We start from the raw sequence: 21,159 nt of genomic DNA on the forward strand, positions 1-21,159 counted from the left end.
GAATATCAAATTAAAAGTAAAAAGAAAAATATTTAGAATATAAAAAGAAAATAGAAAAAAAAATGATAAATTGATGTAATATGTTATTATATAATAAATTGTAAATTATTTTTTAAATTATATTAATTTATAAATTTATTTTTATAAAATATCTAAAATATTGCCCTATCATTGTGGAACGGTCTCACATATTTTGTTTGGTTTAACAGAATGATTATAAATTTATAAAAAATCAGAATATTATAAATGAGAAAAGATATTTATAACAGTGAATTATATAATTATCAGATAATCATTTTAAAAAAAATAAATAATTAATTTTATATAAAAATAATAATTTTTTATTAATATATCTTATTTTTTTTAAAAATGATTATGTAACATTTATACACTTCACTATTATATATAGAATTACTCATTATAAATTTAAAAAAATAACAGTTATAGTCGTGAGTATACAAGCACCACACAATCATTTAAGAAAAATAAATATAAAATCTATATAAAAAAATAATTTTTTAATAATAAATTTTATTTTTTTTAAATAATTATACGATATTTATACATTGTTCGACCGATTGTAAGTAGAATTAATTATTATAAATTTATAAACAAAATGCTTTGCGTGTCGATTCTTCTTTTACGTCCACAGCTCAGCCACGAGCTATCCCATTAAAATACCTTTCAATTTTGAGGGGTTGGTTAGAAGTCAGCTGGCATTTAATAGGATGGCCCTTTAGTAAATAACGGGAAACCAGAAGGGCAAACACTCTGTGATGGATATACTCACACCGGCGGACTTTTTTGAAAAAAACTGCTTAGTGTAGCGCTCTCCTGCCTATATTTCTGCCTCCGCCTCTACCGGTTCCAATATTCCGAGGCCGGGGCCGGTTCCACCCACCACTCTCCCTCTCTGTAAAACTGTTCATAGTGATAAAGAAAAGTAGTTCATGCATGTTTTGATACACATATACTCAGGCGCGAGAGATTTGAATTTCTACTGTTTTTTCTGTGTCGCGAGAAAGACAGAGATATGGAGTCTCCGTCAACGGGAGAAACGACGCGGATCGCCGCGAGGGCGTCTATAGTAGATTCTTTTAAGGGGTGCGGTCTGTCGGGGGTCCGGATTGACAAGGAGGAGCTCCGTAGGAGGCTCCTGATGCCGCAGTACCTCCGGTTCGCCGTGCGCGACTCCATCCGGTTAAAGGACCCCACCGCCGGCGAGAGCCATTTTCTTAATCGAGGCGAGGAGAACGTCGAGCCTCCCGAAGCGCCGATGGTCGTCTTCATCAACCCCCACAGCGGTGGGCGCCACGGCCCCATGCTCAAGGAGAGGCTTCAGCAGTTGATTTCCGAAGAACAGGTCCCCGCCAATTTCCTTTTTTCTCTTACCGAAAAGATTCTAACCAAGACTTCCTTCATGCATATCAACATATCATTATTTATGTATATGTGTGTATGTGTGAGCGCTATAATGTTTTTGTTGCACGAATTATATGACTTTTTTATTTTTTTTTCCTTTCATTTGGCGATTTAGTTGAACTGTTTATATGTTAATGAAAGTATTACATGCTGGGGCGTATGATAAAGAAGCACGGGGCTAGAGCTGTGGTACTCTGAAATGTGCTTAGTTTCGTGGGATCGATGTGTGCGATTGAGGTTTCCCTGGAGTTATTGGCTGATGACCATTACATATGTCAGAGTGAGAAATACAAGCTCTTTGGTCCTTGCATGAAATCCCATTCAAGATTTGCCCGTGGAAGCTAGTGTTACGTACCATGTCAGACGCATTACGCTTCCAACTCTCTGGCTATTTTGAGAGGACATGGAAGCTGAAAACAAACTTGTGAAAGTTGGAATGTTGTAGACTGCGGAGAGTAGGAAAAGGTTTCTTCCAACCACGCCAACATGGCCTCTAACTATCGGGTTATGAAATTACTTATATATATATATATATAAAAGAACTACCGGGTTTTGAAATCCAACAAACTCAGGATTTACCTTTCGAGTTTAGGAATTGTTACTTTTATCTACAGTTTACAAGGTTGATGGCCTTTATTAGACTTTAATAATATGCAGCAGCAAGCTTATAATTGTGAAACTTAAATGTAGGGTGGGAAGAATTTATTTGCTTTAAGGTTTGTTCTTTTTTTTTTTTTTTTTGGGGGGGGGGGGCACCCTTCTAGTTGTTATTTATAATATATTTATGTTTCTTTTTACTTATAAAATATATATATATATATATTTATGTCTCTTTTTTAATTTGGTATTTTGAACTGGGAATACTTTGTAATGCAGGTTTTTGTCCTGGCTGATGTGAAGCCTCATGAGTTTGTACGATATGGGTTAAAATGCCTAGAGATGCTGGCTGATCTTGGTGATTCTTGTGCCAAAGAGACTCGTGAAAAGATGAGGGTTATGGTATGTTCACTGGAGCACATTTGCACATATTGGTCTACATTATATAGCTCTCAGCTGAATTTCCTGAACCTCTATGGACAATTATAGTGGCACTTAGTCATTGTCCGAAATACTGAATTATATTTATGTGAAATGTAAGATATTGAGCTTCTTGAGCAGGTCGCTGGAGGTGATGGTACAGTTGGTTGGGTGCTGGGAAGTCTTGGAGAACTTATTAAACAGGGTAGGGTGCCATTTCCCCCTGTAGGAATCATTCCACTTGGTACCGGGAATGACCTGTCTAGGAGTTTTGGTTGGGTAAGATTTCTCACGCCGGGAGTATTTGGGTTTCCAGGTGATGTCTTGCATGCTGAACTGTGGGTTTGAATGCTTTATTCAGGGTGGTTCATTTCCTTTTGTATGGAAATCAGCCGTCAAAAGATCTCTCCACAAGGCTATTGCAGGTCCTGTATGCCGTTTGGATAGGTACGCTTTCTCTTATTCCGTAAGGGTTAGTGCTATATTCTGAATATTTCTGGGGTGACAATGCTGATTATTTTTTCTAATTGTAGGGGTGGTAATGACCATCAAGTTGTATGCCTTAGATTATCATTCCTTGGGGGCATGTTTTATATTCTTCATGCTTAGATGAGGTTCGACCTCTTTCTATTAAAATTCCACATTATTTATAAACAGAAAAAAAATTGTTTTAGGAGAAATGACTAATGAGGTTAGTGACTTGGAAAATAGGGCTCAAGGATAATATGCTGTGGCTTAGTTTTGAAGCTCATAATCCTTAATGCATATGCATTGTAGTCTGGTGAGCTCATTGGGTGAAGCTGGAATGCTCTTTGACTTTAAAAGAACTGGATAGGTCCCATTATCAATTGAGTTGAATTGAAAAATCAATCTGACTAAAGAGTTTCATGGATCTGATATTTATAACATTTTAAAAGTTTAAACCATAAAAAAATAACACTTTAAAAATTTACTTAGTCAATAGAATTTGATTGAAGTTATCATTATTTCATTGTGAAATTTAGATAGATAACATATTTGATCACGTGTTCATTCACAAAACATATAAGAAAGAAGTTACAATTCATCCTGATTTTTCAACTTTCATGTAATATTAAAAAATATATAAATATTAGGTGGTGGGTCTGAATTCGTTTTATTAAACATGCATGCTTGTTGCTGCGTAGACCCTTTACTAGTTATGTGAATAACAAGTGACGAGCAAGATGACGAAGATATATAAAACATAATTGTAGATTTTGTGGTCTATAAGTGAAGTATAATTATTGTGAAAACCAAGAATGATAGCTCTTCTATTTTGTCAAATCATTTTTTATTAGTTATTTTTTTTATAAAACATTATGTCTTAACAATTCTTCTTCTTGCTAATACAAATGATATAATTTGTTTCTCTTATGGTCATCTAGTTTAGCTTAGGGTCCCTTTGTTGTGGTTACCTCTGTTTTTGGTCAAAGTACTTCCTACGAGGGCTTATTGATGTGGCTAGGAGTTACGTAAAAACTGTTTTCAATGATGCAGTTGGCATGTTCTGCTGTCAATGCCAGTTGGCGAAGTTGTTGATCCACCCCACTCGCTGAAGATTACAGAAGAGTGTGCGCTTGATGAGGTTGTTGATTTAGTTAGTTCACATTCTACTGACTTGCTGCTCTATTTTACCCTGTGAAACCAAAATCCCATCAGTACTTGTTCTGTTTAGTTTCTTTTGGCATTTACATTGAGATATATCAGCTACTAAAGCATATAATGTGGAGTTACATATTGAGTTGTTCCTTTGCTCTGAAAAGATTCTGCTTTATACAAGTTAATTCCATTATTTCGATGATATCACATGTATGATCACCTATGATATATTAGTGCTTTTTTTTCCTAATTGCTATATTAAAACTGAGAATCTTGCCTTGAAGAACTAGTTATGGTAAAGGTACATGGAGTGTGAAATTTGATATTGATTCCTCATTAGGTGAAACTGATTTTTATAATGATTCCAAGGCGCTCCAATTGTAATCTTGACTAGTTCTTTTGGAGTATAAGCTTGAATATAGGTTGTGGTTTTCTTGGGTCTTAACAGTAAATACTCACCAGTGAGTTGCTGGACTGTGCAACACACATGGTAGATGTGAGTTAGACATTAAGTGTATCTTTCTTATTCATTGGTACTATAGAAATTATGTTAGCGAGGGAAATACTAGTTGTGGCTAATAGCTTTCTGGAAATTTCTTTATTGGCTTAATGTGCCAATAATTTGACATTAATTTCAGTTTTTCATTAAAATAAATTATAGGGAAAATTGTATTTATACCCATGAACTTCTACTGTATTTTCAATCTGCACCATAAACTACCAAATTTTGGCACTCTGCCACCTCGGTTAAGATTTTGACCATTAAAATGTGCAACGTGTTCTCCACGTGTTCTATTTTTCATCAATATGACGGTCATGTAGTTTGTAGTACAAATTACCAAAATTTGATAATTTGGAGTGAAAGTGTAGTTTCCCCTAAATTTTAGCGTGCGTATTTCTAAAACCTATTAATTATAATCTACTTATCTGTAAAGGAGGCCCTCTTCAATGGCAGTATTAGAATGCTAGATTGTGAAATTTTATTTAAAGCCATTCAAATCTATGTGGTTTTGGTCTTTAGTTGATATTGTGTCTGGTATGTATAAATATGAAACATTGAAGAATCAAAGTTTTGAGTAAAAAACTTGAGTCAAGGAGAGACTTTTTGTTTCTAATGATGGAAACTTTCTTGTGATGCAGGGCTTGGAAGTTGAGGGGGAGTTGCCTGAGAAAGTCACTTGCTATGAGGGAGTGCTTTATAATTACTTTAGCATCGGTATGTTGACTGGACTGGTTGAATTTAATAATTTGTTCCACTCACAGAGTTTGACTAGGCTTGAGCTTTTTTTTTTTCCTTTCTAAAGGGGACTTAGCCCTGAAGACTAGGTTGGAGATAGTAACATGAAAACACGTGCCCATGTCTCAGCTTATTGGCATGGATGGAGTTGAAACCTTAAACGGTGGAGCAACTAGCTGAAAATTTATTAACATGGTCAACCTAAAGGAAGCTCTGACATGCCCAATAATTCCTTACGGTGCTTATGTGCATCTATATATCCATTTTACTTTCTTTTGGTTTTTGGCCAAGGAACTAAACTAGGAATCACCCTGTTTAATTAAGAATGTTGAATCAGTGCATCTGCTGCAGACTTTGTTATGAAACCCCTTTTGCTATTCAAAATTAGATTTAGGCCTCATTGTTACTATTTAGGGCGCCAAACATGTTCACTCAAATGAGACTGCCCTGTCCTCAACACGCACGCACGCACACACACAAATCTGCAAGAGTGAAAAGAATTTGTTTGTAAGTTGCGAAAACTTTGTTATTTTGTTTGTAAGCCTTCGGTCTCAATAGTAGCCTTTTGAGATTCTTTCTTACACGGAACTTTTGATCATTTTTGTGAATTTATATTTTGCCGCGCAGGAATGGATGCCAAAGTTGCTTATGGCTTCCACCATTTACGCAATGAAAAACCTTACCTTGCACAAGGTCCAATTGCAAACAAGGTCGAGTTTTGAATCTCTTCTTGAATGCTTTATCTTTGAGTTTCGTTTATGCTTTGAGATATTATATCATCAACATTAGAGTTTGATAACTGATCTGGGCCATCTTTCTTTGGTATGTGGAGGTTTGTTTCTTGTATATGCTATTTGCCTTATGGGAGTTATTTGTAGGTCTTATATAGAACCCTAATGAGATATAAATAGGAGGGGGGTGGGGAAGCACTTTATAGTTCTTACAATTTTTTAACATTTCTGTGTTCCTTCAAACCATGTTGGGTGATGAATAATATTGGTTCCAACTTGAATTCGCTACTGCCAGAATCTTTGCACATGAAACAGTGATTCACTTTAATTGCTATGCAAGTAGTTTTGTTTTCCTTCCATATTTCAGGTTTCTTCCCTGCACACTGCATCAGAACACAAGGAAATATAACGTATTTGTTGATATGTTGTCCTAAGAGTTTGAAGCTTGTTTGAATTAGGCTAAGCTGAATCAAATGATTTCTAACAAATATGACTCAAGCATTGAGATTGTAATCACTCCACAAGTCTTCAACTTCCTCAGGAAAACTCTCTTTCCTAGGCCACATGTTTTCAAACTTGAAGGAACTCCTCCCTCTGTAAACTTCCAAACATATAGGACCTCTTCAGGTGGAAGAAAATTTATGAGAGGCACTAGAAAACAGAACAGGCCAGTTGATAGATAGACTAGTTGAAGCTTGCAATTAGATATCAGTGCTTATGATTGCTCTGTTGAAGCTTGATTCTTTGTTCTGTTCTTCTTTGTTTTGTTGATAATTTAGAAATGTAAAACTTATATTTTTAAAGATTAGTTACATATTCAGAAACTTGAAGTTTTGAATATTATGTATGAATTTATATAGAAAACTGTAAACTTATTTTATTCCCTTTATTATAATTGTTGTTCGGATGAAATTAGTCTTTGAAAGAATAATTACATATATTGCCAACATTCTGATGGTATCAATTATTTAGGTCATACTAACACAAGATTGCAATTGCTCACTCTGTTATTGCAGCTGATCTACTCTACTTACAGTTGCACTCAAGGATGGTTCTTCACACCTTGCTCGAGCGATCCAAGTTTAAGGTCAGATATCTCCCAATTGACATTGTTTACATTTTTTTTTTTTAAAGTGACATCGCTTGCATTTATTTTGGTGGCTCTCTATGCTTGCTACTTTGTCTAGAGGTGAACAAAATATTAATTCTTCCCAGCAGGACTCCATTTCAATTTGATTGTGTACATTATATTGATGCGCTCGCTCTAAAAGTTCCTTTAGTTCTGATGCTATGGCATTTTGCTCTCTCTCTCCCTCCTCTTTTGTTGGCTGAGACGTTGCTCTTTCTGTATCGGGCCCCTCCATCGACCCCGAAACCTCGGAGGGTTTCGGGATATGCTTCTCTGTCGCCGACAACAATTCCATCGAGGCCATCCTGCAGGCCCAGTGGGGAGTGGGTCAGCAGGCCCATCGGGGGGTGGGCCAGGGTCGCCGACGCCGGCACAACCTCAGTCGACGTCGACGGAGGAAACAGAGGCCTCGATGGAATTGTTGTCGGCGACAGAGAAGCATATCCCGAAACCCTCCGAGGTTTCGGGGTCGATGGAGGGGCCCGATACACATACAGCAAGACCGAGTCTTGGACAGGGGATGGAACAGAAGGGAGCGACGGCTCATGGGGAGGTAGTGGGTGGTCTGGCGGTGACACTACAACCGACGGAGGTGGATGTGGAAGAATTCGCGGAGGTGGAGGTGGAAGAAATCGCGGAAGGGGAAGGTCTGGAAGTGAGTTTGGATGAAGATGGGTGTGGGTTTTCATCAGGGACACCACAGAATCTCTCGGGGAGTCAGGGGTTACCCGGGACACCACAGAACCTCTTGGTGGAAAGGCCCGAGCTGCTGGCACATCCAGAAGGTGCTCGACAGCAAAGGTCACAGTGGTCCACAGCAAAGGTCACAGTGGAGTGTGGGAGCGCATCAGAGATGGTAGGAGAAAGTCAGTTGAAGATGATTGAACCAAATAAATGCTCTAAAGTGGGGGAGGAGTCTGCAGGAGTGGATCCGACTCCAATAAGAATGATTTTTCCTAATGTTTCAGATGATTGGGTATTGAAAAAGGTAGAGGAACTTCAAAGTTGCATGGGAATTTCGTGTAAAGGATATGAAGAACAGTTCAAGGCACTGATTATAGCCATTGAGGCAGGACAACATGGTACAGGGTTAAAAAGAAATAGGGAGTTAAAGAGGCTGATGTGGTCTATTAATTATGATGGAAAAGAGGGGAGTGCAAGTCGTATAAGAAACAAGGGGAGGGCTGGAACAATTGTTAAATGAAGCCTAGAATTTTGTGTTGGAATGTTAGGGGGCTGAATGAGGTTAATAAACGTTTGCGAATAAGAGCTCTATTAAGGCAATGGAAAGTGGAAATTATCTGTTTACAAGAAACAAAGTTGAAGTTTATCGATAGAAGTATTATTCGGAGCTTATGGAGTTGTCAATACGTAGGCTGGTCATATTTGCCTTCGAAAGGGGCTTCGGGTGGAATTTTGATTATGTGGGATAAGAGGGTGGTGGAAAATAGTGATGAGTTTGTGGGAGAATATTTGGTTGGGTGTTTTTTTAAAAACACAGAAGATAATTTTTTATAGGCGTTTATTGGGGTATATGGTCCCAATTTGGACAGCGAGAGGAGGTTGCTTTGGGATGAGCTTGCTGGCCTATGTTCTTGGTGGGAGGTACCGTTGTGTATAGGTGGAGATTTTAATGTGACAAGATTTTCCAGCGAAAGTTCAGGGGCGGGTCGACAAAACCAAGCTATGTTGGACTTCTCGGATTTCATTTTTGAGGTAGGCCTTATGGATTTACCACTAATGGGAGGCGATTACACTTGGTCAAATAATCAAGCCTGGTCAAGAATTGATAGATTTCTCATCTCTCCCTCGTGGGAGACACAATACTTAGAAGTAAGTCAAACTAGGCTTTCAAGGATATGCTCTGATCACTTCCCTATATTGTTAGCTTGTGGCGGTACTCAAGGGGGTAGAAGGCCGTTCAAGTTTGAGAATATGTGGTTAAAGATGGATGGATTTGTGGAGATGGTCAGGCAATGGTGGAATTCATACTTGAAGATTTGGAATGAACAGGTAGTTGGTGATGTAACTTTACAAAAGAAGAGTTTGTTTCAGGAGTTACAAGGTCTGGAGGGTGTAGGGGAAGAAAATATCAGAAAAGGTCAGGTAGTTGCTGAATTGGAAAGATTGACTTTAATGGAGGAAATTTCATGGAGACAAAAGTCAAGGGCCTTGTGGCTTCGGGAGGGGGATAGAAACACAAAGTTCTTTCATCGCATGGCCAATGCACATAGGAGGTTTAACTACATTGAGTCTTTGAGCATAGATGGAGATGTATCTTCAGATCAGGGTGAGATAAAAGAACATGTGGTAGGGCATTTTGAACTTTTGTTAGAGGAACCTTATCCATGGAGGCCCACAATAGATGGTTTAGCTTTTGAGGTAATTGACCAATATAGCATGGATTGGGTGGAGAGACCATTTGAGGAGGAAGAGGTAAAACAAGTAATCAGGAATATGAACAAAGATAAAGCTCCAGGCCCGGATGGATTCACAATGGCTTTTTTCCAGGTTTGTTGGGAGGTGGTGCGAGAGGACGTAATGCTGGTTTTTCAGGAATTTTTCAGTCATGGAAGATTTGAGAAAAGCTTAAATGCTACTTTTATTGCACTAGTCCCTAAAAAGGCCGGTGCAAGAGAGGTACAAGATTTTAGACCGATTAGTCTTGTGGGCAGTGTGTATAAGATACTTGCCAAAACTCTTGCTAACAGGATGAGCACGGTCATGGAGAAGATTATCTCTAAGTCTCAAAATGCTTTTGTGAGGGGGAGACAAATTTTGGACTCGGTTCTTATAGCTAATGAATGTTTGGACAGCAGGCTCAAGTCGGGAGATCCAGGTATCTTATGCAAACTCGATATGGAGAAGGCTTATGATCATGTAAATTGGGATTTTTTGATGTACATGCTGAGGAGATGTGGGTTTGGGGAAAAATGGAGGAAGTGGATGAGATACTGTGTGTCATCGGTTCACTTCTCGGTTCTGATAAACGGTGATCCCGTGGGTTTTTTTCATAGTTCGAGGGGGCTGCGACAAGGTGACCCTCTATCACCTCTCTTATTTGTCTTAGTTATGGAGGCTCTAAGTCGTATGGTGTCGGCGGCAGTAGAAGGAGAATTTTTTTCAGGTTTCTCAGTGGGAGATACCCATGGTTCCACTATTATTTCTCATCTATTGTTTGCAGATGACACTTTGCTTTTTTGTGAGGCAAATGAAGGGCATATACAATCTTTGAAGGCCATCTTACTATGTTTTGAAGCGGTATCCGGGTTGAAGATTAATCTTGCAAAGACGGAGATGGTTGTGGTTGGAGAAGTCAGAAATATTAGAGGGTTGGCGAATATTTTGGGATGTGAGGTTGTTTCGTTGCCATTGAAGTACCTTGGGTTACCGTTGGGGGCTTCTTTCAAAGCAAAGACAATTTGGGAAGGGGTGCTGGAAAAATTTGAGCGTAGGTTGGCCGGGTGGAAAAGGTTGTATCTCTCTAAAGGGGGGCGAATCACACTTATGAAGAGTATCTTATCCAATCTCCCCACTTATTACTTATCTTTATTTCCCCTCCCCGCAAGTATTGCTTCTCGAATAGAGAAACTTCAACGGGATTTTTTGTGGAGTGGGTTAGGAGATGAGCGTAAGTTCCATCTAGTAGGGTGGGAAAAGGTATGTTCCCCTTTGAGAGACGGTGGGTTGGGGGTCCGGAATGTGAGGGCGTTCAATAAGACCCTATTAGGGAAATGGTTATGGCGTTATAACCATGAGAGGGGGGCTTTATGGAAAGGGGTGGTGGATATGAAGTATGGAAGTGAAAGAGGGGGTTGGTGTTCTAAAGAGGGTAGGGGGACATATGGAGTGGGGCTATGGAAGTTTATTCGAAAAGGATGGGGCTCTTTTGCTAGTAACACTCGTTTGCGTTTGGGGGATGGTAGTAGGATCAGCTTTTGGCAAGATGTGTGGTTGGGAAACACGGCCTTGAAGGATGCTTATCCTATGATTTTCAGAATTGCACGGGAAAAAGAAGCTATGGTGGCTGACTTGCGGGTTCTTAACCAAGGCACACAGGAGTGGACTATCAACCTCACTCGGGATGCACACGATTGGGAAGTGAATGAGCTGGTGGGATTTCTGAGCATGCTGTACAACATTACCACTGCTGCCACTTTGGAAGATACGATGGTTTGGTGCCCCTCTAGGAAAGGGAAATTTTCGGTAAGCTCTTTTTATGAATCCATTAATATGCACCAAAGGCATATTTTCCCTTGGAAGAATATCTGGAGGACTAAAGCACCGACAAAGGCTGCATTTTTTGTGTGGACGGCAGCTCTAGGGAAGATTCCGACCTTTGATAATCTTAGAAGACGTGGCCTTATTATTATGGACTGGTGCTGTTTGTGCAGAAAAAGTGGGGAAACGGTGGACCATTTACTTCTTCATTGTGAGTTTGCTCGAGATATATGGACTAATTTTTTCAGTAGAATGGGATTAGCATGGGGGATGCCGGGTAGGGTGGTTGACTTGTTAGCAAGCTGGAATGGGATCTCAGGAACAGCACAAATTGCAGCAGTGTGGAAGATGGTTCCTATATGTATTTTCTGGTGTATTTGGAACGAACGTAATGAGAGACTTTTTGAGGATCATGAACGCTCTTTGGAAGAGTTTAGGAACTTTTTCTGGAAGACCTTGTTTGTGTGGGCCATTGCTCTTGATTTGAATGGTCTTAGTTTTCATGATTTCCTTGTAACTGTTTCGAGTCACTAATTGGTGTATTCACATGTATACTTCTAGTGTACCTGGGCTATGCCTCTTTCATATCAATAAAATAACTTATTACTTATCAAAAAAAAAAATTCTCCAGAAGATGGTTTATTTTTCTTCTCCTTACTGAGAGCTTGTGCACCCCCGGGATTAGTCGGGACTTTGTTCTCAGACACTCGGTGCCAATAAAAAAAAAAGATGGTTTATTTTTCTTACGTTGAAACCATCATCATTTGTGATGTATATTTGAATTGATCCATAATAATGACCTGCCAGATGATAGTGATTTTCTGCATTCTTTGGGTCCATGTGCACAGCATGAAATGAATATTCAAAGATGCCTTTTTTGTGAGATGTGTGCAATTTGTGGAAAGTTGCACGTCTGTAAATTTTGGAGCCACAAAATTTGAGTTATTTGGCCTTTTGCTCGAGCACTGGATTGCAATTTTATTAAATCCCTCAAAATCCTGGGGGTATTCTTCTGCTTTAATTATTTAGCTAGAGCCCTTCTCTTGTTCGGGAGGTTAGGCTCATTAGTGGCATTTAATTGTTTGTCTAAATGAGTATAGATCTTGGTATGGGGATTTTTTGGGGGCAGGCCAATTTGGCTTGATTGCAGCAAGAGATTAATTTCTCTTGTTGCCTCTTTGTGGCATAAAACGTTTGCTCTAAATTGTTCACAGTAAGGTTCTGTCAGTAAGGTTCTGTTAGCAGATGTTTTGCCTTGACAGTTTCCATTCCTACAGTAATATGTATTCATAAAAAAATAGTATTTTAAAACCTTTTTCTCATTGTAGAGGCTTGAGGAATATTTTAAGGATGCATGTCAAAAAGGTCAATTGCTCAGAATGGGAGCAGATTCCAGTTCCCTCAAGGTAAAGAACTGGTGATATAACTTTTGCTTGGCTTATACTATTCAAATGCCATCATCTAATTGGGAGTACATGTATATAACTCTTATTCTTGCTGGTCCTCTTTCTTTTTTCTAGAAGTTAGATTGTTGAATTTTGCTTGATACTAGGCTTTTAGTTGGGGTAGGATGCCATTGCCTTTTAGTTTATTGTGTTGCTTTATTTCTCCTGAAAATGTTCTTTTTCCCCTTCCAGTGTAAGGGCAATTGTTGCTTTAAATCTTCATAACTATGGAAGCGGAAGAAATCCATGGGGTAATTTGAAGCCAGAGTATTTGGAAAAGGTATCATATATTTGTGCTCGAGATGACATGCGCTACTTTTCTGCACTTTTGTAGGCTACAATAAGTCAATGCACTGAGATGCATGTTGTATTTTCCCTCTGTTATCATGACTGAGGGTAGTTTACTTGTGTATTTGTGTATTTTTTTTGCATTTCGTAGTGGTTGAAAGGGTGTTTAAGTATTGTAACTGTTCATTTTAGTCAGTTTGAGTGGTTTGTGATAGTGGTTGTGGTTGCTTATTGAGTGGATCCAAAGACTTCTTACATCACAAAATGTCCATAGGATGACAGAGTATACAACGGCAGAAGAGCTTGGTATTCTCTCTTAGTGAAATGAATGTTTTAGATATGAAAAATTCTACTCAGCAGCCCTACACCACACACCTGCTTTTATTTTTTTTCTTTAGCAGGTGTGTTGTGTAGGGCTGCTGAGCAAAATAACTCTTTAGATATGTATGGTAATCTTCTTTGTGAAATGTATATAGTAATATCCTCCACCGTGGAATAAGAGCAGGATAATCATCTCCTCCATCAAATCTTTTGGAGATATGCAATAATCTCTCTTAGTGAAATATATGCTTTATGAGAGCAGCTTGTGATTGGGATGTTGATGCATTTACTGCATTCTTTGATGTGTTGTATTCCACTAGTTTGAGACAAAGAGGTGAAGACAAGATTCTTTAAGCCCTTTTCAAAAGGGGATGGTCAGTGCCATTCTTTTTGTAATGTATTTATTCCTCATGGTAACAACCCCTTTCCTTGGACGAAAATTTGGTGGACTAAGGTCCCTCTGAAAGCTGTGTTCTCTGTTTGGATAGCATCTCTAGGAAAAATTCTCACCATGAACAATCAGAGGAAAAGACTGTCGTGGTTGAGCGGTGTTGCATGTGTAAGAGGAGTGGGGAGCCCATGGATTATCTTTTATTCTATTGGAAGTTGGCTGCTTTGTGGAGTGACTTTTTTAGTCAGGTTGGTTTGGCTTGATCATGCCCACAATCAATGGTATTGAACTCTTGGGGAGGGGTAGGTAGCAGCCCACAAATTGCAGCAGTGTGAAAAATGGTTCCCACTGGCCTCATCTAGTGTATTTGGAGGGAAAGAAACCATATAACTTTTGAGAATGGTGAACTGATGATGGAGGAATTCTATCTTTTATTTTTTTTTAAGTTTTCTCCTTTGGACAGCTTCTGTAGACTTTAATGGGCTTAATTTACATTATTTTCTTGCATCTTTTTCTCTTTCTAGATTGGTGTGTCTCTTGGGTACATTAGCCTTGTTTGTTTTCACAGATGACATGAGATGAGATGAGTTGAGATTAAAGTTAAAAGTTGAATAAAATATTATTAGAATATATGTTTTTAATATTATTTTTATTTTGAGATTTGAAAAAGTTGAATTGTTTATTTTATTTTGTGTGAAAATTTGAAAAAATTGTAATGATTAAATGAGATGAGTTCAAAGGAGTTGTGAAAACAAACGAGGCCGCTCTTGGGTTTTGAATCTTTTACGCCTTTTTAATGAAATTTTATTACACCAAAAACTTTTCTTTTCTTTCTCTGTAGCTTGGTCTTTGTTACCATGTATTTGCAAGTATGTCTATTGTCGAATGCCATAGCGACAATTCCATGGTGAAAGCCTGTTTGTCAGTGTGTGATGCTTCCTAGAGTCAATGCTTACCTAGATCTTGTTTTTGGCTTTCTTTTAGAGAGGTTTTGTTGAGGCCCATGCAGATGATGGTCTACTTGAAATATTCGGTCTAAAGCAAGGATGGCATGCATCATTCGTCATGGTTGAACTCATCTCTGCCAAACACATCGCCCAGGTACTGCTTCTACTTCAATTTTCTTTTATTATGGTTTATGCTATTATGTCAAGGTCTGACTATCAAACGCTATTGTTAGTTTATGAATCCAGCACCGGTCAGGGTGTTTACAGCGTTGGCATGTGGCAATGACACAATAATTTGAACAATATGATTCATGGGATATGTACCTTGACATTTTCTTTTATTGATAGTCATGGCGGCTCTCCCAATTTTGTATTTCTTCACCTTTTCTCCTTAATTATCAGGGTGCTTTCAGATTTTGCTGACCGAGTATCATCTTTTATAGTTGAGTTCTCCTTAATTATTAGGACAGCAAAACGCTATGTATTATTAAGTGATATCTTCCCTATATGTGAAACGCAAGGTTAGAGTTTGAGTCTTGACTGCATGCCTGGCCTTATGTTTCACATCGTTAAATACTTGGATTGGCAAAGTAAATCCTAATTGGTCCAAATTGGAGCTTTAGTACTAAATGGAAATGATAAATACTGTGATAAAATTATTCTTGCTTTTGCCATTGTGATAAAGGATGATGGTTGAGCCCTGTTAGTCGAATATTGGCACTTATGAAGTTTTATCTGGTATTAGGCTGCAGCTATTCGATTGGAAGTTAGAGGTGGAGAGTGGAAAGATGCATATATGCAGATGGATGGGGAGCCATGGGAACAGCCGTTGAGCAAGGACTATTCAACGTTTGTGGAAATTAAGAGGGTCCCTTTTCAATCACTTATGATTGGTGGAGGGTGACTATATCGTGGCTTACCTCCCATTTAGGTATGCTCAGATTCTTGTAAAGTAGGTATGCTACCTGAAGGCTTGTAATTTTCATTTAGGCACCGCAGTTAACAGTGTAATTGCTTGTGAGTTGTTGTATCAATCCATTGTTAGTCAAAATCCTATTCATTCCTTTTTCTTTCTAGTTGTGAAGACTAGCTTACACGCAATTGAGAGAGGGACGGGGTACCTGGTTTAAGGTGGGCTAAAATTGTTGTTCGTGGATTGTCCTGGTTTAGTAATTTATTTACAATTTAGAAGAATCTTTGTAGACTAATTGATAATAAATGGGCACACTGTTTGTACTCGCAACAGTTGTATGGTCCACTACTTTTTGTTGTCTTCTATTTCTCTTTTTAGTTTATTGAGAAGTTAGTATTGTTCACCAAGAAGAGAATCTGGGTTTGATTTCAAAATTAAATGTAAGGGAGTGGTTTTACCCTATATTTTTTGGTGTTTCCTTGTGAATGCAACTCATGGCTTCCAGCAGAGCGAGAAGTTTGAAGTTGGAACTTGAAATCAAGGCTAAGCAAAATGAGGGGCTGGGTTACGGGTATTGAACATTTGTCATTATTTATGCAACTTAGTTTGACATTCTTTTGAGGGACTGGGCAACTCTCTGAATCCATGTTTTCGTACGTGCATGTGTGTGTGGATACACTAATATTAAGAGCAAAGGCAGCCCTAAGGACACGGTTTATTTAAAGTACTACTCACAAAAGTAGTAATACTTTCTGTTCATAATAAATTATTAGGAACATCCACAGATGTATCATCATGTCCTAAAGGAAAGATTTCATCATCATCATCCTCGGCTACAGAAACATTTTCTGCTGTTTCATTAAATGTCCTTGAATGGTTGTGCATGTCATCTATGCGATGTGAAGCTCCCAAACCTTCGGGACTCATTGCAGGATTTGGTGTCGATCCATTTATACTCAAAGGAGGTGAACATTGATATTCCAGGTCGAAATGCTTTACCAATTTAACAAATCTCAGCCAAAAGGATCCTTCCGAAGGGATATTGTTTGAAGCTGGCCAGTGTAAACGAAGGCACCTGAACATATGGATCAAGAGGGAAGACATGGAAGCCACTCCTGTTATGATGAACAAGCCCCCAAAGCTGTACACACCAAGACTATGGGAGCCTGAAGGGATGATTTCAGGACCTAGATCTTTGCATGGTTTTTGAGGTGCCAAGTACTTGCGCCTAATTCCCTTCATTTTTTCTTTATCTTCAGTGACATTCAAGATTGCTCTTGACATGTAAGAGACTAGGGGGGATCCAAGCGGGAAGGCCTGAAGCAAGAAAGCAGAAGATTCCATAGCACTTGTAAGTAATTTTGATAGCATAATGGAGTAGTATTTCAAGAAATAGATAGGCAATCATTCAAAGGAATGTTACTATTCATTTTAAATCTTACCATCCACCACTCATACTCAGCACAATATCTGAAGCGAATTCATATATTAATTACTTATATAGATAGCTACTTAAAATGTATCACGTCACGTCAGCTGAGGATGATAAAATTTAGAATGAATGGAGGTGGTGATGAAGAGAAAGAGAGCGACTCACAAAGCCAAATCCGTCAGTTTTGTAGACTGGTCCAGCCATAGTATACTTGGAGCCATACTTGGCAAGGAAGATCTTAATATAGGGGATCTCATCAAAGATAGCAGCAACCCCACCATTTTGGCTTCCACTTGACAGTGCTTCATGATATTGCTCTGGGGTTGAATAAGGCTTCAACTTGGACTCGTCAATATTTAACTGTTTTACGAGAAGCCCTCCGACGAAGGAATCTCTATGATACCCTACAAAGTAACCATTCCTTTTGATCTCTGTTACATCCACAAATGCAGGCTTCAGTTGTTGTACTGTCAACATTGAAGCCAAGCTTGCTATGTAACTCTGTGTTAGTATGAGCACCACAAAAAGCCATATGATAAGCACCAATCTTGACCAGCTGTTCATCATTCTCTCCCCTACGTACAACAGCATACAAAAATGTTTAGACTTGCTTGGAAAAGGTATAATTTCTTTCGAAAGGAATGTTTGTAGTGGAAAAAGAGAATTTACTGTGACCGTAGATGAGCATGGAGAAGGAGAACCAGAAAATCAGGCAAATAATTTTTTTCGGGGAACCACTAAACTCAGGGTTTACACGGTGTTCAAGAACCCATATCACCAAACCCGTGAAAATGGAGATAGCCACGATGATTAACCAAAGATCCCAGCTTAGTGGCTTTAGAAAAATCCATATATTTTCGTTCTCATTATTTTTCATCAAAACCGCCATTGACACGCCTGATTCTGAGTATGGTAACGTAAAATCCACATATAACGAGCGATTAGCCACAATTGTTACGTCTCCAACCACGGCATCGAACTTCTGCAACATTTTCGAGAGAGAACAGATCATTATCATTACATATATAGCTATATAGCTATATATATATATATGAAATTACACATCAAATAACCATGTAATTAATGTATGAAAGCTAGCTAAATAATGGTCACCTTGAGTTTGAGTTGGTAAAGAAGCTCATCGTAAGTCCCAGCACTAGTCTGCCCATTTTCATTCACGTACGGCACAAACTCATGTCCAAGGAAAAAGGGCAACAGATCCATCACAGCAAGAAACAATTCAATTGAAAACCCTGATATCTTCGGCTTACCGGTATGAGGATGCCATTCCACTCTTACAAATGGATTAATGAAACCACCTCTTATTGGAACCCCGATCCTCAACTTTTTTGGCTGATCTGTTGTGTCTCCTGGCCAGATTGGTTGCTTGAGTTTGTCCTTTGATATGGAGTATGCTACTTCACCATGATGAGTGTCATCTAGTTCTCGTGAAAGTCCTTTCTTTGGAGTCCAATATCCAATAATCCTCTCTGTTTTCCCTATAATATTGAATATTTCAAAGGCTGATGCTTCTAATTGTCCCTTGACCAGATGAAAATCTCCGCTTAGTCCTTGAAATCTAGTGGTTAGAATTGCGTTCAGAAGCCTTGGACCCATTTCAGAAATTCCAAGAGCTGCAAGATCAACTTTACATTTGCTAGCATTATTTTGCTTCAAGAAACTAGAACGCTCTATGCCAGCCTTCTCCACCGCCATTGCCAATGCCCAAACAGTATCGTATGCCCATAATCCGAACAGGTTTAATCCAGGAATAATCTTATATGTTGGTTTTCCCGAGGTGAAATTGCTTGTCCGTCTTCTTTCAAAATCTTCAAGATCTTTTGACGTGGATACGTATGACCTGACTCCCAAAACACCTTGCATGGAGTCCAAGATTTCTAAATCCAGAGGATCAAACAGACCCGATAGCCCTTCTGTGATTATCCATGCATACCCTTCACTCATCATTCCTGCATTCTTTACACTAACAAAAAACTTTGATCCAAGAGAAGCAGTCATGTGCACGAGGAATATTCTCGTTTGCATTTCCTTTAATTTTTTAAGCTCCTCCAAGATATCTATATCTTTTGAGGATGGGGAAATGACACTTCTGTAAGGCACACGGACGTCAACTTCATGGAATGCATCTGTCACGTATGGGATTAAGCCGTTGCCATAATCCGTGTCTTCGTAGATGGGTATCACTTCTTGCCAGCCATAAGCCTGAATTAAGGCCGTTATGGCTTTCACTTGAGCTGAATCATTTTGGGCTGTCCGAATGAAAAATGGACTTCGGTTTGGGGGAAGAGAAGGACTAGTGGCTGAGAAGGAAAGGATGGGAACTTTAGCCTTTTCAGCAATATCGACGACAAACTTAGCTTGTGATGACCTTTGAGGTCCTATGATGGCATGTACTTCTTCGTTCTTCATCAAATCTAGAGCTGCATTCCATTTGAAAAGTTAGAATCTCAGTGTTAATTCCCAGGGAAAGAAGTTCCTCTTAATTAGGACCTATATATATACTTGCTATAATGCCCTTTCTTGGTTTGTTTAGGATTGCTGCATGTATGAAATTTGTCCAAAATGCAGGAAACAATATTGGCTTTGAAAGTAAAGGGGTTCATGCTAGCTGCTCCTAACGTACGTTATATACATAGCTAGGAAGTACTTGAATATTTTTATTGTGATCTTTTTTTTTTTTTTTTTTTTTAAAAAAAAAATTGGGTGACCATGCATTATTGATTTTGTATCGCCTGTAGCTCTTAATTAGTACCATACTCATGTAGGACTAGGGCATTTTTTTCCGCATAGGAACTATATATATGTGCCAACTCCTCCGCAAATGAAAACATGCATCATGTATAAAATCAGACCTTACATGAAAATATGAAGTATATTCTTGTAAATCTTCTTTTTGAAAGGAAGAAATGCAATAAAACTAGCACTTTCGATGCTTATTTCAGTAGAAAGCTCGGTTTAATCGACAACCTAGAAGCATGTGGTTTGTAGTACTTCTTTAAGTAAGGATATCGATACAGGACCACACAGAACTACAACCAGCAGTGGCATCTGACTCCGTATAAGGGGGATTAAGCTCTTAAAGTACTGTACCTTTTTTCTGGAGGTCGAAGGCCGCCTAGACAAACACTGGCAGATTTTTTTAAAAAATAAAAATAAAAAAGGGCAACCAGACCAGAGGTCGGGAGCAATTCAAGATCAGGGGCCAACTCAAAATAAAGTTCCTGCAATGGCAGCAGAGATTTCAGGACGTGTGTTAGTATGTGAGAATATTGTTGTTACCTGCACATGCAGCACCAACAACATCGCCCCTAGAATCCCGGGTGAAAAGAGCAAGTCTGGTTCGATAATGGGCATTCACTGCATAAAAATCAGAAAGCGCCATGAATATATAGCTCTCTGCCAACTGTCCCACCGTGGAGTTCAAATCAAGAACTACTCCCACTGGTATCACCGCTGCGATGCACTGTTTGACACAAGAGTTGAGTAGGAAGAAAAGGATGAAAGAGGCCGCGAGGTGCTTCTGGCTTGCCATTTGTCAACCTAGGCTTAAAGGACCATGCAACGCGAAATAGTTTGATGCAGTGCTGGCCTTATCATGATCAAAACCGAGTATATTGCATGCATGTGAAGGTTTATATAGAATTTTGTATATTTATAAAAGCGCACGACGCCTGCTGACAGTATTTTATAAAAATTTGAGGGCATATACGTGAGATCAGCGTTTTTGTAGACGGCCACGTCGGCCAGACAAGCCTATAAATACATGAGATCAGCGTTTTTGTAGACGGCCACCCACCCATACTTGAATGGAGATCATTCAATTCAAAACAATATCTCATGATGCTTGGCCTACAAAATTAATACACAAAGCCCTTTTTGTCTTTTTTTGAAGCGAACTACTTCGAGTCTCCAACCCACAGCTATAAAAAGTACCCTTGATCTTCCTGTATTTGTTTCCATCAATTCATACTTTCTAACTTCATGATTTATTCTACTGAATATTACACAAAACCAACTTGTGGCA

At 38.8% G+C, this 21,159-nt stretch overlaps 2 protein-coding genes across 3 annotated transcripts; one reads left to right on the forward strand and one right to left on the reverse strand.

Annotated features, from left to right (window-relative positions):
• The first annotated feature begins 761 nt into the window (after window positions 1-761).
• On the forward strand, window positions 762-16,775 carry LOC108998882 (diacylglycerol kinase 4-like). 2 transcript variants are annotated; one of them, XM_018975621.2, is made up of 13 exons: window positions 762-1,363; window positions 2,299-2,421; window positions 2,581-2,718; window positions 2,801-2,886; window positions 3,958-4,045; window positions 5,200-5,275; window positions 5,924-6,006; window positions 7,044-7,114; window positions 12,706-12,783; window positions 13,015-13,102; window positions 14,807-14,923; window positions 15,515-15,700; window positions 16,667-16,775. In XM_018975621.2, the coding sequence occupies exons 1-12, from the start codon at window positions 1,034-1,036 to the stop codon at window positions 15,671-15,673; spliced, it is 1,437 nt and encodes a 478-aa protein (XP_018831166.1). In that variant the 5' UTR covers window positions 762-1,033; the 3' UTR covers window positions 15,674-15,700; window positions 16,667-16,775. The 2 variants fall into 2 exon arrangements, with proteins under 2 accessions (XP_018831166.1, XP_018831167.1); XM_018975622.2 differs by having other exon boundaries at window positions 16,615-16,718.
• Window positions 16,439-20,667, reverse strand: LOC108998809 (glutamate receptor 2.3-like). The gene is made up of 5 exons (XM_018975512.1): window positions 20,415-20,667; window positions 18,228-19,555; window positions 17,784-18,096; window positions 17,280-17,689; window positions 16,439-16,999 (listed from the first exon to the last, which is right to left on the reverse strand). The coding sequence occupies exons 1-5, from the start codon at window positions 20,665-20,667 to the stop codon at window positions 16,439-16,441; spliced, it is 2,865 nt and encodes a 954-aa protein (XP_018831057.1).
• Window positions 20,668-21,159: the final 492 nt, after the last annotated feature.

This window comes from Juglans regia, chromosome 11 (genome assembly GCF_001411555.2).
Source record: "Juglans regia cultivar Chandler chromosome 11, Walnut 2.0, whole genome shotgun sequence".
Classification (NCBI taxonomy): domain Eukaryota; kingdom Viridiplantae; phylum Streptophyta; class Magnoliopsida; order Fagales; family Juglandaceae; genus Juglans; species Juglans regia.